The sequence below is a fragment of the Dermacentor variabilis genome, chromosome 3 (assembly GCF_050947875.1).
Source record: "Dermacentor variabilis isolate Ectoservices chromosome 3, ASM5094787v1, whole genome shotgun sequence".
Classification (NCBI taxonomy): Eukaryota; Metazoa; Arthropoda; class Arachnida; order Ixodida; family Ixodidae; genus Dermacentor; species Dermacentor variabilis.
The window spans coordinates 5,469,416-5,488,098 of NC_134570.1; the positions used below are offsets into that span (position 1 = coordinate 5,469,416).

General features: G+C 48.4%; 1 protein-coding gene across 1 annotated transcript in view; it reads left to right on the top strand.

Moving 5' to 3' along the window:
• The window catches only part of LOC142575110 (neprilysin-1-like), a 357,362-nt gene that overhangs the window by 92,883 nt on the left and 245,796 nt on the right, over positions 1 to 18,683 (top strand). Inside the window, exons 6-7 of the mRNA XM_075684106.1 lie at positions 3,910 to 4,020; positions 16,044 to 16,106. Coding sequence (XP_075540221.1) covers positions 3,910 to 4,020; positions 16,044 to 16,106 — 174 coding nt within the window. The remainder of the gene's footprint in view (positions 1 to 3,909; positions 4,021 to 16,043; positions 16,107 to 18,683) is intronic.

Here is an 18,683-nt window from a genome sequence, read left to right on the forward strand (position 1 = left end):
TAGTCTAGCAAGCTTGGCTCTGTTATGCACGGTTAGAAGTTCTGCCCGTTTCAGTAATGCTGTTGGTGAGTCTGTGTACTATTTTACTAGACATTAATTGTAGGGGAGAGCTAGTATCTTTAGTAAAAACTGAGGCGAACGCATCGTTGAACGAAATGGCGCAGTCGGTATCAGTCATGATATCTCCAGAATCGTCAGCAAGAGTTATGGCGCGAGTTTGAGGGGCGTTTATAACTTCCCAGAATTTCTTGGGGTTGTCTCTGAGTATTTTCGGTAGATCGATGTTAAAAAAAGTATGCTTGGCGCTGCGAACAGCAGATAAGTACATTTTTTCGGCAGAATAATACTTTTTCCATGCGTTAGCATTCGTACTTTGCTTGGCAGATCGAAAAAGACTTTTTTTCTTATTTTCTAGTCGCTTTACATGGTTAGTGAACCATGGGTTCCGACGGTTTGGATGGAAGGTAATTTTGTATATGTTTGTCAGCTAATTCAGTAATTTTAGTTTTAAACAGCGCCCAATTTGTACGAGTGGTTCGCTCGTAAAATCTAGATTGAAAGTTTGGAAGAAAGGCAGTCAGTTCGTCATTAATGGCTTCGAAGTTTCCTTTATCGTATCAGCTGATAGTTTTGCGACATGTTGCACGTGGTGGTGCGGAAAAGAAAAAGTAGCGTGGAGAACTTTGTGGTCGCTGATAGCACGAAGGAAGGTTAATGATGATAAGCTGTCGGAGTGATTAGTTAGTATAAGATCTAAGATGTTCGCACAGCCAAGCGATACACGTGTTGGTTCAGAAACAAGCTGTGAAAGATTAAAGTTCAAACAGACATCGGTGAAGTCTCTAGCTTCAGCATTAGTTGATGCTGCTGAAGAAGGGTCATGCCAGTCAATACCAGGAAAGTTAAAGTCGCCGAATAAAATAATATGAGCGTTAGGATGTGCGGCAGTAACTTGGCATAAAATGCCGTTTAATTTTCCAGGGAAATCAGGGCTGTTAAGAGGTGGTCGATAACACACACCCAGCAGGACAGCCTGTGGGAAATAGCGGATAAGTAGCCAGGCTATCTCAAGGCCAGTAGGAGGTGCGATTGGTGTACATGACAATTGCTTGTTAAATGCTATAAGAACCCCCCCCCCCCCCCCCCTCGCGTTCCTTGGCAGTCACAGCGATGAACTTCGAAGTTTGGTAAGTCGGATAATACCTCATTGTCACTGATCTCCGATGTTAGCCACGTTTCTGTTAAAGTAAGTAAATTACTGCCTGATGAAGAAACGAGGCTTGATATGTCTTCGCGCTTGGGAAGAAAACTACGGACGTTAGTGAAAATAACAGATAAAGAAAGATTATTCGTTGTGGTGATGTGGCGAAGGTTAAGCGAACCTCTATTGCACTTTGATTGCTAGTGAATCTCCTTTACGGTTTTAGATGATTCGTCATATTCGTAGCGTTTGGATCCTATGACAAGTGTTTTGAAACATAGTTTGAAAGGTGTTGCCTTGCTTTTGCCGAAAAGAACAAGATGTTTGCGGGAATTTCGAACAGCGGGTGAAAAGTCCTCGCCAATACTGCAGTTACTCCCCTTTAACTTGCGCCCATTAGACAGGACCAATTCTTTTGTTTTATAGAATGCAAACTTGGCAATGATGGGGTGGTTACGGCCAGGTGAATAGCATCCTAGCCGGTGTGCACGCTCAATTTCTTTTGGATCGAGGCTTATGTTCATGTGCTCTTGAATGTTATCAATAAATAGTTTTTCCGATTGCGCAGGGTTGGGGTCAGGAATGCCATACAATATTAAGTTGTTTCTGCGTGAACGGTTGTCAGCATCCTCTATACGGCTCTCTAGGCTAGCTACCAGGGGACTAATTTAAAAGGTAGTAGCGTACACAGCTTCTAATTCGCTTCGCAGGGGTATCAGTGCCTGGTAGTGTTCTTCCAGTTCCATAATTCGCTTATTTAAATCTGTTAGTGTTGCATCGGTGCACGAAAGTTGATTCTTTAGACCTTGTACCTCAGTGATTAGTGTGCTTTGTCCAACTGTCAGCTTCTGCAGCTCAGCGAAAACGTCAGCTATACTAGGCCCCGGATTGGTTTTGACATCGCCTGACAGCAACAGCAATGACTGAATAGCATGCACACATTCACTACGCATAGCGAGGCAGCACTGAGGGCTCGGGAGCTGCACCAAACAGTAATTGCTACATTTCTTGCTGAAAAGACTGTATTTTGCACCGACCTTCACGCTGAAAGCCAGCATGTCGCGTGACAGCGTTGTGGCGCAACCACAAGGCAGTCGCGATGGTTGCTGCTCCTTTATAGTAAACGGACTTGACAGTGTCACTTTCGATGCGTGATCCCACGCTGGTTGGAGGGCCCAGTACCCGAGTGGTGGCCTAGGTTCCTTCAGCAAAGCCAAGGTAGGTGAAATGTCGATCTGGTTGGGGTATCGGCATAGTGATGGCGCATGCTCTGTTGGTGCCGCGATGCACGCGATCTGCAGTGGAGGCACGTGACAAACAACGGCGGTGATCATCTGCATGGTGAAAGCCAGCATGTTACGTGACAGCGTTGTGGCGCAGCCACCGAGCCCATCGGTGGCTGCGCAAGAAAGCATCGACAACGTCAGCGCCAACAGTGACGTCGCAGCGACAACGCCACGTAGTTTACACAGTAGTTCACAGCAGCTCACAGTATTCACAGGCCCCAAGTGCACTATGGAGTAGTACTGTAAACGTACAGAGAAAATGAAAGGGCACAAGTCTCGTAGGTGGTACGGCGCGTACGGTGGTGGTACGGACAGAAATTGTAGACGTTCTGGCTTCACATTCCATTTGATGGTCTCAGGTGGAAACTCAGTATGAGTCGTCAAGCCTTAAATCTGTGAAGCCTTAAACGCAGAAATTGCATATTCACCTGCGGCCTAAATATTGATATATCCGAAAGCCTAAAGGAAAAATATGTTGTACAGAAACATCAAACTTGAAGGTCATCCCAAATTCCACATTGCAGTCACGACGGGCAATTATATTGGGCTTTATTGTCGCCTGACTGAAGAATAGAAACAAAGAAATGTTATTGTTTCACACAAAACAAACTAAAACTTGATGCTCCCAGATTATCCGAATCAAATATATCTAAACAGTAAAATGCTGAACCGACGCGAACAAAAAGGAAGTATTCCCTTTATTTTCCGCAATCAAGAAGGGGGCTGACAGGTGGAATAGCACACTGTGGTATAAATTTTGTAAACAGGGATAAGATGCCTCAGAAAGCACCTTATTCCTGTTCACAAATTTTACACCACTTTATTTTCCAGAGTAATGAGATCGCCCCTGAAATGAGCGGTAAGGATAACAGCTGGTAACAATTTTTCTTGCTATGTGAATTTCGTACGTGAATTTGATCAAGACATGGCTCGATGGCTAAATGACCAAGTACAGCTCAGGATTTCTTTTTCATTGCTGAATCACTGATTTAATTTTATGCAGCACGTAAACTGCTTTTTGCGCATGTGTGTGTACATGATGTGTTACTGCATATTGGCGAGTTTTCATTCAGCCTTTTAAAAACTGTTCTTGCGCAAACTAACTTTTTCACGTGCTTTCCTGCAAATGATTACTTTATTGTGCATGCCCCATTTGAATATAATCACGTTTTGGTATAGATAGAATACACCTAAACTGCCTATCAGATTTGTCCTGGGTGCCATTGTGAGCACTGCGAAATTGCAACGTGTTTTCAGCTGTCCCGTCAGAGCTGACAAGATAGCGAATTGAACAGCCTCCTGGAAATTGCCCAAGAATGACTGCCCTTTCAGACATGGATTTCAAATCAGCAGAGAAGCCTTGCCGATCAGCGTACGATGATTACCAATTTGCGCCGCTGGTTGAGACACAATTTCTTGCAGCGCCTCGTATCGCGGATGGTGGAGGAGATTCGGGCCTCATTGCTGCTCTTGCTCCAGGGAAGCGACGTCAGCTGGCTCAACGAGCAGTCCAAGGAGATTGCCATCAAAAAGGTGCGCACTTTGTGTCGCACTGTGTCACGGGAGCCACCGATATTTACACGTCTACTTGTTTATCTTTCCTCGCCTAACCGCGTTTCACCGTCTAATAAATTTTATCACTCAATACAGGACGCGCGTACATGCAACGGACGTTTCTGGAACGTCGATACTTCTATCCGCTGTCTGTTGTCACCGAACCTTATGTAATCTTGTTTGCATGTATGCGCAACGCGAATTGTGTAGTACTTTCTGGCAGACACGTGGGTACCAGCGATTTCTCTGGAACCTTCGATGACTCATGTGGAAAAGCCGATGCGCTTGACCCGATGATCAAATCTTCGACGTTTGCTGACTGTGTTCGCCGCTATCGTGCCTTGAGTGTAACTTGCGTTTTTAGGCACAGGTTCGCCCAATAAAAGGTTAGTAAAGCTATTGGCTGTTTTGCTGCTGTGTTTCTTCACCGTCAAAACCACGTGACATCTGGTGGAGGTGCTGGGAGGGCGTTCACATATCGAACGCCCCCTAAGATCCTCGATTCAAGCCCGACACCCGAGGACAACGCCAACATCGCCAATTACCCGTGAGCCAGGCGAATGCAGCAAGTACTGCTACCAAATTACGGACTTCTACCTGAAAAGACCAGAAAGTGCACGGCCATGACAGTAGCTGCTATTGGAGCCCCAGTGTCGTCAACACCAATCCTGCGGCAGTAGCCCAAGCAGCCACCAACAGTCCGTGGATCAACATTTGAGGACACAGAAAGCTCGCTGAACCTGTATTAAAGGGTCGCAGCATTTAACAACTGGAACAGTGACGATAAGCTGCGCCATGTCTTTCTCGCATTGGAAGAAACCGCCTGGACATGGTTCGAGAATTGTCAAACCACTTTAAACAAAGTGGGAACTGTTCCGCAGCGCCTTCCTCCAGACATTCACAAGCATCGTGCACAGAAAGCGAGCCTAAGCTCTACTAGACACCCGAGTGCAGCTGAACAATGAGACCATCGCGATCTTCACGGGTAATATGACCCGTCTTTTCCGGCACACCGACCCGGAAATGTTGGAGGAGAAAAAAGTCTGGTTTCTGATGGGGGGGGGGGGGTGTGCCAAGCAAGAACTTTTCACGGGACTGATACGCAACCTGCCAAAGAACATAGCTGAGTTCTTGACAGGGGCAACGACGATTGAGAAAACCTTGTAAATACACACTAGGCAATATAACCGCCAAGTGCGAACGACGCCCCGCAGGGGCGTCTGCGCAAGCAGGCGTTTGGCGCGTTGCGACACGACGTACCCGAGTACACGAGGGTTGGACCCTCCCGCGTGTAGCCGTGCGCGGCTTAGCCGTGTCCGGGGAAAAGGGGGTCCTGGGGGTTGAGCCAATGCCGGGTGTTTGGACCTTTACGGGCCCTCGGCGGCGGCAAAACACCCCTTTGGCCTCGGCTTCACGTAGACGGCACCCCCGGAATGACCCACCCGGGGGAAATCGGTAGTTGCCTTTTCGTGTCTCTCTCTCCCTCCAATCTTCGTCTTTCTCTTACCTTTAATCTTTCCTGTCTTCTCCTAGCTTCCGCTTACTTCCAATTTTTCCAGGCAGCAAGGGTTAACCTTGTGTGAATAGACAACCTAGGTTATTTCATATTTGGTTATAGTGGTAATGTACAGCTGGCGTTTGCAGGCCGTGTTTCACACGCCCTGCAGCCTCCCCTTGTAGGACTCCACGGTGGGTGGCTGGCGTTACTGCCGAAATTACAATCTCCTATGGCTACTTCCTTTCCCCCATTACTTGATCGCTCGCTGAAGAGGGGGCGCACCGATGATGTTTTTGAATTTTTCGCCCGTCAAAAAGAAACTTTTCCACGCTTCCACGTAGTCCACTCCGAAACACCAAACATACCCGTACGAACAATCTCACCATTTCTCGTGTCCAAGTCTCCGACCCAAGTTTTTGGTACAGGTTACAAAGCATCCAGAATGGCAAGCGGTGATCTCCTCTTGGAGCTCCGCAACAAGAAGCAATATGAGAACCTACCCAACCTAGTATCATTTGGCGACGCCAAAGTGACAGTAACTCCGCATCGTACTATGAATACCACCCGTGGCGTAGTCTCCGATGATGATCTCTTGGAGCTGACTGAGGCTGAGCTCTTGGAGGGCTTCAGTGAGCAGAACGTCATCAACGTTAAGCGAATTAAGATTAGGCGTGACAACAAGGAAATACAGACCAAACATCTGATACTTACTTTTGGCACAAGTGTCCTGCCCGAGTCCATCGAGGCCGGGTATATCAAGCTCCGTGTTCGGCCATACATCCCTAATCCCCTGCGTTGCTTCAAATGCCAGCGTTTCGGTCACAGCTCACAGAGCTGCCGATGCCGCCAAACCTGCGCTAAATGCAGTGCTAATGAGCACACTTCTGAATCATGTGAAAACACTCTCGACTGCGTAAACTGTGAAGGCGAGCACGCTGCATACTCGCGGTCGTGCCCATCTTGGAAGAAAGAAAAGGAAACAGTTACGAATAAAGTAAAAGAAAACATAAGTTTCAAAGAAGCACGAAGGCGGGTATCCTTCGTGCCAAAGCACACCTTTGCCGATGTGGCGCGTCAGGGGGCAGCGCCACAACGGTCTCCGGCGGCTGCCCGACGCATACCCAGTGAGGCGGCAGTGATGCCATCCGCCCCCTCGGCTGCTGCAGCTAACGCTGCTACGCCAACACAGCAGACGGGGCCATCGACCCCGAAGGTGGGTGCAGCTGAGGCTGCCCCAACCCCCCCCGGCCCCTTCCAGCGCTGGCAACAGCCGGCGCAGCCAAATCCCTCAGGGAGTGCCATCGACCTCCGGGCTGGTGGGCGCAGGGCTCTTGCCTTCCGAGGCAGGACCCTCACAGAAAACTTCTCGCTCGCAAGAGCATGTGTCCGGCGCCTCACAAGAGGCAATGGACACTACACCTGTCCTCACGGCGCGCCAAGCGCCTAAGGAGCGGCGAGGCTCCCTCGAACGCTCCAGAAAGGGCAGAACCCCGGTTACAGGGCCTCGAAAGAGCTTTGTAACCTAAGGCATCACTTCCGTTTCCGTACACACAGCACCAATTTACTCTAAATATGGATACACAAATTATTCAATGGAACGTCAGAGCTCTTCTTAGAAACCTGGATGACGTACAAGAACTCATACACAAACACAATACAAAAGTGCTGTGTTTACAGGAAACACACCTAAAATCAAAACACACAAACTTTCTCCGACAGTACATAACTTATCGCAAAGATCGCGATGATGCTGTCGCATCATCGGGCGGTGTTGCCATTGTTATTCAGAAAGGCATAGCGTGTCAACGTTTGCAGCTACAAACGCCCCTTGAAGCAGTGGCGGTTCGTGCTGTTCTCGTAAACAAACTTGTCACTGTGTGCTCGCTCTACATACCCCCACATTACAAATTAACTAAATATGAATTTCAGTCCTTCATAGATGAATTGCCAGAACCTTATATTGTTCTTGGCGATTTCAATGCACACAAATACCTGTGGGGCGACCCTCGTATAGATGCGCGAGGACGACTTGTTGAACAATTCCTTTTCTCTTCTGGTGCGTGCATTCTGAATAAGAAGGCACCCACATATTATTCTCTCGCAAACAGAACATTTTCTTTAATAGATCTTAGTATAGTTTCTCCTTCTATTCTGCCTGAACTCGAATGGGAAGTTACAAACAATCCTTACGGAAGCGACCACTTCCCCATACTGATCAGAACATCTAAAGAAAACGAATATCCTCCACAAGCTCCTAGGTGGAAGATTGACACAGCCGACTGGGAGAAATTGCGAACTCTTTCTAGTATTTCATGGGATGACATGTCCTCGCTAGGAATTGATGCTGCTGTGGAGTATTTTACAGCCGTTATAATAGATGCCGCATCTAAATCCATATCACAAGTAAATGGCCTGTCGTGCAAACGGCGTGTCCCCTGGTGGAACGACGATTGTAGGTTCGCACGTAAAAAACAGAACAAAGCGTGGGGGTTGCTACGCGCCTCTCCCACTGCGGAGAATCTTGTTAACTTTAAGAAAGTAAAGTCCGAAGGCAGGCGAACCTGCCGACAGGCCAGAAGAGAAAGCTGGCAGAAGTTTTTATCGGGCATCAACTCGTAAACAGATGAGGCCAAAGTCTGGAACAGGATTATTAGGATAATAGGGCGACAAGCACAATCACTCCCTCTGGTAAACACACAAGGCGATACCCTGGAAGATCAGGCAGACTCACTTGGTGAGCACTTTGAGAGCGTGTCGAGCTCAACCCATTATTCTCAGTCCTTTCTCAAATATAAACAAACAGAAGAATGTAAGCCACTAATTAGACAATCCAGACAGAATGAACCCTATAACCGCCCTTTCAGTATTGCCGAGTTGAGAGCTGCCTTGAACACATGCAAAAGCACTGCACCGGGACCTGACAGAGTCATGTATGACATGATCAGAAACTTACATACTGACACACAAATTACACTACCTACACTTTTCAACACTCTGTGGGCTGCCGGATACCTCCCATCTACATGGAAAGAGGCCATTGTGGTTCCTGTCCTGAAGCAAGGAAAAGACCCCTCCTTGGCAGCAAGTTATCGTCCGATAGCTCTGACAAATTGTTTGTGTAAGCTCTTTGAAAAAATGATTAATCACAGACTCATACACATCCTTGAACTCAACAATATACTCGATCCCTATCAATGTGGCTTCAGACAAGGGCGGTCAACAACCGATCATCTTGTGCGCATTGAAGGATACATTCGCGATGCCTTCGTACACAAACAGTATTTCCTCTCCATATTCCTCGATATGGAGAAGGCATATGATACAACATGGCGCTACGGGATCTTGCGAGACTTGTCGGAAATGGGCATCTGTGGAAATATGTTGAAAATAATTGAAAGCTATTTGTCCAATCGCACCTTCCGCGTAAAAGTCGCCAATGCACTGTCACGTCCCTTCACGCAGGAAACTGGTGTACCCCAGGGAGGCGTGCTCAGCTGCACTCTCTTTATCGTTAAGATGAACACACTACGTGCTTCACTGCCACCGGCCATTTTTTATTCCGTGTACGTAGACGATATACAAATAGGCTTCAAATCCTGCAACCTCACAGTATGCGAGAGACAGGTACAGCAAGGCTTGACCAAGGTTTCCAAGTGGGCAGACGAAAACGGATTTAAAATCAACCCCCACAAAAGCCCTTGTGTTCTTTTTACTAGAAAGAGAGGCCTGGTTCCAGATCCTTGCGTTCAACTGTGTGGACATCAAATACCTATCAACAGAGAACACAAATCTTTAGGTATTATACTAGACTCCAAGCTTACTTTTATACAGCACATTAAATATCTTAAAGAAAAATGCCTAAGGACAATGAACTTACCTAAAATTCTATCCCACTCAACATGGGGTAGCGACAGGAAGTGCCTGATGAATGTTTATAAGAGCCTAATTCGTTCACGATTGGACTATGGAGCTGTTGTATATAACTCTGCCGATCCGAGCGCACTAAACAGCCTAGATCCTGTCCACCATCTAGGTATCCGTTTAGCCACTGGCGCTTTCAGAACAAGCCCGATTGAAAGCTTATACGCGGAATCAAATGAATGGTCCCTCCATCTACAGAGAACTTACATCAGCCTTACATATTTCCTAAAAATACGCTCCAATCATCAACATCCATTTTTTAATACCGTTAACGATATGACATGTACTACACTCTTCCATAACCGTCCCTCTGTAAGACAGCCTTTCTCGCTTCGTGTGAGGGAGCTTAGCAATGAAATGCGTGTCCCACTCCTCGAGCTTCGCCTAATGCATCCAACCAAGCTGTTACCACCTTGGGAGTGGCAGCTGACAGAATGTGACATATCCTTTTTAGAAGTAACAAAACACGCACCAGAGATAGAAATCCGAATGCCTTTTCTAGTACTCCAGCACAAGCACTCCTGCGCAGAGTTCTACACAGACGCTTCGAAGTCAAATGCCGGGATGTCTTATGCTGCCTTCGGCCCATCCTTCTCAGAATCTGGTGTATTACATCCGGAAACAAGTATCTTCACGGCCGAGGCCTACGCAGTATTGTCTTCTGTAAATCATATAAGAAAATCAAAACTTCAAAAATCAGCGATATATACAGACTCCCTAAGCGTCGTGAAGGCCTTGATGTCACTCTATAGACACAGAAATCCAGTACTTAACGAACTGTACACCGTCTTGTGTAAAGCGTACAGATCTAACCAGCATATCATTATATGCTGAGTGCCTGGCCATAGGAGCATCGGAGGTAACGTTCTGGCGGACGAGATGGCCACATCAATCGCATCGCAAGCTGTTAACCCTACCGCTGCGGTGCCTGTCACAGATGTGAGGCCTTTCTTGCGAAGGAGATTGCGAGACCACTGGCAACGCATGTGGGACGCGGAAACGGATAATAAGCTCCACCTGATAAAACCACAGTTAGGATTCTGGCCCTCTACTACAAAATCGCGCCGAACAGATGTCCTATTCTGTCGTCTCAGAATAGGACACACGTTTGGCACCCATAATTTTCTACTCACTGGAACTGAGCCTCCAACCTGTGGCAGATGCGAGGAGAGGCTGACCATACTCCACGTCCTCCTGGAGTGTCGTGAAGCCGAATCTGAGAGAAAGAGACATTTTCCGTTAGCATACCCGCAGCACATTCCCCTTCATCCTGTAATGTTACTCGGCCCAGAACCGCTCTTTCACACTAACGCAGTCCTAGACTTCCTGAAAGATGATGTGTTACATGTGATTAGCCCTATACGTTCATAGGGTCTCCTCCCTCCAGAGGATGCCGCTGTGAAAGCTATTTCGTATAGGACATGCCTCTCGGCCCTTGCGTTTCAAGGGCTCTGGCGAGGCAGTAGTGCTCTTAGACAATTTTAGCATCTCGCATATTTTATATAATGCATCATTCTTTTTTAATGCATTTTAGTGATCATAGTACATGTCATTAATCATTGCCATAATTTTATTACGTGTAATTTTTATGCAATTTACACAAACTCTTTTAGGCCCCTTTACAGCCACGTCACATTAAATTCACAGAGCCCATCAGACCACGACATATTCATTACCACTAGCATGGCGCTCTTTGGCCATACCTGGCCCTTGCGCCATTAAACCTCAAACATCATCATCATCATCAAGTGCGAACGACGCAGTGCGCCATCCAAGCACCGAGCTCCAACGATCTCCAAGAGACCATCAGGGTCACTGTGCGCGAAGAACTGCGCAAGGTCTTGCATTCGCCGCAACCTCAGGTGGCCTCGCTCACTGGCATCCTCAAGGAGGAACTACAGCCATCACTTGGAATCCCTCAAGTGCAGGCGCAATCACCACAACCCCAGCCAGAAGCGATGACATACGCAGGCGTCGTCCGTCGCCATGGTGCCCCTCGCGCCCGCGCAAGGGCCCCGAAGCGCTGCACTTCCATTGTCCACCGCTGCCGCTGCCAGTATGCCCGACCGTCGCTCAGATCAGCGTTTAAAGAAAGACCGACGTTTGGTGCGCCTCCGACCAGCGTTCGCTCTGCTATCACTGCGGAGAAGCAGGCCACGTCTACCGCCGGTACCCATACCGCGAAACGGGACTGCGAGTGTTTGCCGTCGACGCTCCGGGCGCGCAGCAAGGTGAACGCCCTCGGGATATCACCTACTACCTCGCCGCCACTCAGTGGAGCCCTCGACGACCGTCCCTTTCGCCGTCACCTGGCCGCTTCCTGTCGCCGCAGAGTCGACCATACCCTGGCGCAGCCCGGGATCAGTCCGTCAGCCCATATCCGGTAAACTAAATGCAGCAACCGATGGAGGTGCGGTTGCTGTTCGTCGAACGGACGAATATCCTCTGCCACCGATGAAGAAAACCGAGAAGGCTATTCTGACGACATATCAAAGAGACGCCGCCATCCCTACGATGCCTAGAAGCAAAGAACACGCCAACAAATAACCTGACGGCGCTGCGTTCCAGCCACAGGTCAACACGAAGTAGCCGTGATCGGACACTAACACCTAACTGCAACGCAAGACAGAGAACGACCGACCTCGACGTGCTTCTCGATGGCCACGCAGCCACCGATTTAGTGGACACAGAAGCCGACTACTCCGTGATGAGTGGACCCATTGCTGCCCCGTTGAAGAAAGTTAAGACTGCATGGGAAGGCCCTCAAATCCAGGCAGCTCAAGGTCAAGAGCACCGAAATTTGGGCTAGTTGGTTACACATAGCAGACCGTACGCATATCAGAGCCCTTACCGAGTTTCGAGGCGAGAAAGGGAAGCTATAAGGTAACAAGTTGACGAAATGCTGAGCGAAGATATCATCCAGGTTACGAAATGCCTGTGGGCATCCCCTGTACTCTTAGTGGAGAAAAAGCACGGAATCCTACGTTTCTGCGTCGATTATGGTAGACTGAACAAGATCACAAAAAAGGACGTATTGTTAGGATCGGCCTGCAGGGGTACTGCTCTGCAAAGCTATTTCAGCCCGCTGCACGTGTTTCGATCGACCCGCGGTGGGGGCGCCCTTCAGAGAACCAGCGAGGACAGCGCTAACCAACCATGAACTTACTTCAGAGAACTGCGGACTACAGCAGCAAGAAGTCCCCCCCTCCCCCCCCAGAATGGTGCTTAGCGGTGCGGGGGCCCCAGGATTCGTCACAGCCTGCTGACACACGTGGCGACTACCGGAGAACGGCAGCTCTGGAATTTCGAGGCGCCGGCTGGGGTCGGGCGTGACTACCTGGCTACGGGGACGAAAGACAATGGACACCACGACGGCCGCGTTGCGAAGGTCAGCTACGAGTGCTGCGAAGGTTGTCTGCCCTCGGAGGGGGGCAGTGAAAGTGCGTACGTGTGTGTGTGAGCCCTCCTCCTCCAAAAAGGCGGGTAGTCTACGATGACGTCGAACGATGACGTCGAACGGAGTGTTTTTAAGCAGCTGTTTGTCGCTGCTACTGCGTGCTCGTCGTCGTGCTCTGCTCCTCAGTGTGTTTGGAGCTTCGTGCTCGTATGCTGTATGTTCGTCTGGCGTGCTCCATTTGGGAGCCACTCTATACTGTTGAATGTATCCTCTTGTTTAAAATGTAAATACTGTAAATAAACCCTGTACGCCTAGTTCCTCCCAAGTTCCTCTCTACGACCTTCAACCCTTACAAATGGTGGCAGCGGCGAGATCGTCCGACAACTCCTACAACTGTATGCCAGCGGTGATATCGTCCGACAAATCTTACAGTATATCCCCTCCAACGGATAGACGACGCAATTGATCAGTTCTCCAACGTTAAATACTTCTCGTTGATGGATCGCAAGACTCGCTACTGTGAAATAGAAGTCAACGAGAGCGATCGCGAAATGGCTGCCTTCATAACGCCAGACGGCTTCTGTGAGTTCAAGGTCATGCCATTTGGACTGTGATCGGCGCCTGCAACGTTCCAGCGCCTGATGGACATGTTGTTAACAGGAGTGAAGTAGCAAATCTGTCTTGTTAATTTGGATGACGTCATCGTCGTCCTGGGAAATTTCGACGATCACCTTGGACGGTTTGCGACAGTACTAGAGCTCTTGCAGACATCACGGCTCACTCTGAAGCCGGAAAAGTGCCGCTTCGCTTACGACGAGCTTCTGTTCCTGGGCCACGTCATCAACAAATCTAGATTCCGCCTCGACCCGCAGAAGAAAGCTGCCATCCCAGAGTTCGAGCAGTCCATCGACAGAAAAGCAATGTGTAGATTCCTTGGCATGTGTGTCTACTACAGGTGCTTTATCAACGACCTTTCACGCATCGCTGAGCCGCTGACATATCTAAATAAACATGATGTCGAGTGCCAGTGAGAAACGCCGCAGGCCCACGCATTTGACGAAACCGAGCAACGCATGCTGCCGCCACCGGTACTTGTGCGCTTCGACGAGGGCGCCGATACAGAAATGTACACTGACGTCAGTAGCCTAGGCCTCGATGCCGTCCAAGTCGAGAGGAAAGACGGACTTGAACAGGATATAGCTCACGCTAGCCGGTCGCTGTCAAAAGCGTAAGGCAATCATTCTACGACTGAAAAGGAATGCCTCGCCATCATTTGGGCTACAGCAAAATTCCACCCTTACCTATATGGCAGGCTCTTCGCAGTCGTCAGCGAACATGACGTGCTGGCTAGCGAATTTAAAGCGCCCTTCAGGACGCCTGACGCGGTGGAGCCTCAGACTGCAAGATGACATCACTGTAATCTGCAAGTCCGGACGAAAACATTCTGAAGCCGACTGCCTGTCTCGTGCTCCCGTAGACCCGCCACCGGAGCTCGGAAGCCTTGCCGAGTACTTGCAAGCCAAGACCGAGTTTGTCCCGAGTGTATTTAGGCGCGGATTGTCTTCGTTCTTCTTACGAAACGGCATTATGGGGACGACCTTTTCACCAGCCCGGGCAGACTACCTTCTCGTTGTGCCCGCAGCACTCCCGTCCGGAGTCCTCCATGCCCTGCACGATGATAAGACGGCCGGACACCTCGGCTTTTCCCGTACGCTCGCAAGAAATCAAGAAAAAATTGGCCGCACCTGATCGCCGACTTCGCCGGTTACGTCAAGAGATGTCGAGACTGCCAGCGACGCAAAACACCACCGACAAGGCCTCTGCGATTACTACAGCCGATCGAGCCTCCTTGCCGACCGTTTTAGCAGATCGAGGGGGGGGGTGGTGTTTGTTGGGACCCTTGCAGACGTCAACATCTGAAAACAAGTGCCTCGTCCTGGTCACCGACCACGTTACCCGCTACGGTGAAACGAAAGCCCTGTCCAAAGGCAGCGCAGCGGAAGTAGCCAAATTTTTCGTCGAGGTCATTGTGCTGCGACAGGGTGCGCCAGAGGTCCTCATTAGTGACAGAGGAACGGCTTTTACAGCTGAGCTTACTCAAGCCATCCCGCAGTATAGCCAGATAAGTCACGAGCAGACGAGTAGCCTAACGGCACGACTGTAGAAGACGCTCGCCGACATGTTAGCGATGTACGTCGACGTCGAACACAAGACATGGGATACCGTGCTCCCGTTTGTCACATTCTGTTACAACACGGCAGTATAACACGCAACACAGATCACGCAGTTCAAGCTGGGTTATGCAAGGAACCCGACGACGACTCGACGCCATGCTGCCGCACGTCACTGACGAAGAAGATGTCCACGTCGCCACCTATCTCCAGCGCGCCGAAGAAACCCGATAGCACACTAGCCTGCGCATGAAAAGCCAGCAAAGGACCGACAGCCGGAACTATAATCTTCGACGACACTATGTAGAATACCAGCCCGGCGACCGTGCCTGGGTTTGAACCCCGATACGCCGACGAGGAATCAGCGAGAGAAACTATTGCGATGCTATTTCAAACTCTACAAGATCATTCGACGTATTGGCCCACAGGACTATGAGTTCGTGCCAGACGGCATTTCGCAATCACAGCGGCGCCTTAAGCTCTTTTACGCCCGCTGATGAACTTTGTTATTTTATTTTATCTTCGGGTCTTTTTGTTGTTCGCTTTTGTGTTTGCAGCATCGGGACGAGGGGTTATTGACACGTGTACTTGTTTACCTTTCATCGCGTGAGCGCGTTTCACCGTCTAACAAATGTTATCGCTCAGTGCAGGACGCGCCTGCAGGTATCGGAAGTTTCTGGAATGTTATCAATGGCTCTACCCGCTGTCCGTTGTCACCTAACCCTGCGTAATCTGATTTGCATGTATGCGCGACGTGAATTGTGCAGTACTTTCGGGAACACGCGGGCACCAGCGAGTTCTCTGGAACCTTGGATGAATCATGTACACAAGCCAACGCGCTTGACCCACTGATCAGATCTTCAACGATCGCCAAATGTGTTCGCCGCTGTCGTTGTGCTTTGAGTGTAACTTGCTTTTGTGGGCACAGGTTCACCCAATAAAAAGCTAGTCAAGCTGTTGACAGTTTTGCAGCTGTATTTCTTGACCGCCACGTGACAATATTGTACCGTTGCAGATCAGGCGGCTGAGACTAATCCAACAGCCTGTCAACAGCACGGCGCTGGATTGGAAGCCTCCCGTGAGTTGAATTTTATGCTGGGCTGCGGGCACCAAGGCCAATGCACATAGGTCGCGAAGACGAGGTTGAAATGCGGTTCCAAACCAACGAGCAAGGACCAGAATTACGGTCCCGCGTTTTAAGCGTGACTACATCTTGCGGGCAAAACATTATAGTTGATGAAAGTTATGCATCCAATACGTCAGGAGTGGAAACACTTGAAAAAGTACAGACAATGTCATTAGAATAACAAGACGTCAAGTCACAAGCTGTTTTCTTCCATTCGCGAATAATTAAGAGTAATAAACTGTGCAGGCTCTCTGTGCTAGTGCAGATTAAAGTGTGGTTTGTGTGAATTATTTTAACGTAATGTTGATTTTATCTTAACACCGAAATAAGATGTGTCGTGGTACTAAGGACACGTGCATTTGGTACTTAGGTCAAAATAAGGGCGAACCCGCCGTGGTTGCTCAGTGGCTATGGTGTTGGGCTGCTGAGCATGAGGTCGCGCGATCGTATCCCGGTCACGGCGGCCGCATTTCGATGGGGGCGAAATGCTAAAACACCCGTGTACTTAGATTTAGGTGCACGTTAAAGAACCCCAGCTGGTCTAAATTTCCGGAGTCTCCCACTACGGCGTGCCTCATAATTAGCAAGTGGTGTTGGCACCTAAAACCCCATAATTTAATTTAATTTAAAATATGGGCGAAACCGTTGCTATGAATTGATGCGAAATTATCAAGGCTCACGAGGGTAATGCGTGAGGTTATAAAATGAGGTCTATAAATAGAGATGGGCGTATTCAGATTAGATAATGACGCGTTGCTGTGGCGAATATTTTCTCTTACGCTTCATTTTGTGCTCTTGTGTGTTCTCTACAAGCGACGTGATGTGAGTTGGTGCAGTAGATGACTTGGCGCAACAAGCCGCGAACGTCAAACTATGGTGGCTATTAAAAAGTTTATTTTTCCCATACCGGGAAGTTGGCTCCGCGAAATGTAGATGGCGCTGCCTTGCCTCCACAAGTAGTGTTCCTGTATACAGGAACACTACTTGTGGCTCCGCGAAATGTAGATGGCGCTGCCTTGCCTCCACAAGTAGTGTTCCTGTATACAGGAATACTATCCACAAGCGAAGCTGTGGTTGTTTTCAACGAGACGGGATCCACTTCAATTAAAGGCTTGCACGAGAAGGGGGCTGGCGACTTGCTGGTCACGCTGTTGCTTCTTTAGGGGCACACGGGGGCCGATGAGGCCGGAATAGGTAGTAATGAAGAAGGTCCCTTAAGGGAACCTCATAATAGCATCGCGGTCAATAACAGAAACAGGAGGAAAGCAAGAAAGGGAGCTCGCCATGCACTATGTCACATAAACATGCAGGGTGACAGAAGAAAGGAAAAGTGGACAGACCTTGTCAGTGTGCATCTCCTCCCGCCGCATCCGAACAAGTTACCGATTAGCCTAATCCGATTTTCCAGGCGAACGGTGAAAGCATCGCGGCTGGCAAAACAGTATAAACCGAATGATTGCGCAAGCACTTTACGTTTTTTCGATAACCTCACTGCCGTGAATACGAGCCTTCTGTGGCTTGCTAAGGATAAAGCACGCGAACTGAACTACACTTTTGTGTGGTGTTCCCAGGGAAAGGTTTTTGCAAAGAAAGAGCAAGGCACGCGAGCAATATGGATTGCTTGTGAAAGTGATCAGGAAAAAATGGTTGTGTCAGTGTAGACGCACCGCTTACACACTTGTTTGTAACTTGTCTCTATCATGGGATTCTATTTTACACCGAATGTCTTTAATAACTTGATAAGCAGCAATAATTATTCTTCTGAACAAGCACTTCTACATCACCTCAATGCACAAAGTCTACGAAACAAAGTACATGAAATTGAAACTGTTCTTCAGCAAATAAGTTGCACATTTGTCATTACTGTTTTTTTCCGAAACTTGGTACTCCTCTGATGCCGATGTTACGCAGTTTCCGGGCTATGAGAACATTTCTGTGTTCAGAGAAGATAAACGTGGAAGAGTTTCTTCATATGTCAGAAAAGCCTGTCCTATGTTGCTTTGTTTGATTACACTCTCTTACAGGAAGATCTTGAGGCTGTCGCTATATTACACCATAATGTCGCGATACTCCTAATCTACCATCCCCCTGGTAGCATAACAGACGTAGTTTTTCAATTCGTACAGTCTTTTCTTGAATATGCAAGCATTAATAAATGGGAAATAATAATCTTTGGTGATCTAAATATTCATATCATGAAAAATAACCCTAACCAGGTGAAGTTTCTTCAATTAACACTCTCGTACGGTTGTGAAAATGTTATTGATTGTCCCACGTGAGTTACAGACCATTCTGAAACGTTAATAGACTTATGTTTTACAAGTTTTCCTTGCACAACATTTTGTGCGGGGTATTTATGTCTAAAATAAGTGATCATTTTCCCTTTTTGCACAATTTCCACTAAAGAAACATTTGAGTGAAAACAAATATAAGCGACGAATCGTGAATGAGTTCAACGTGGCCAGGTATTGTTCTTTGATGGCTGAGACTAACTGGGCTGAGTTGTACAGCGAAACGAATCTGTCTAAG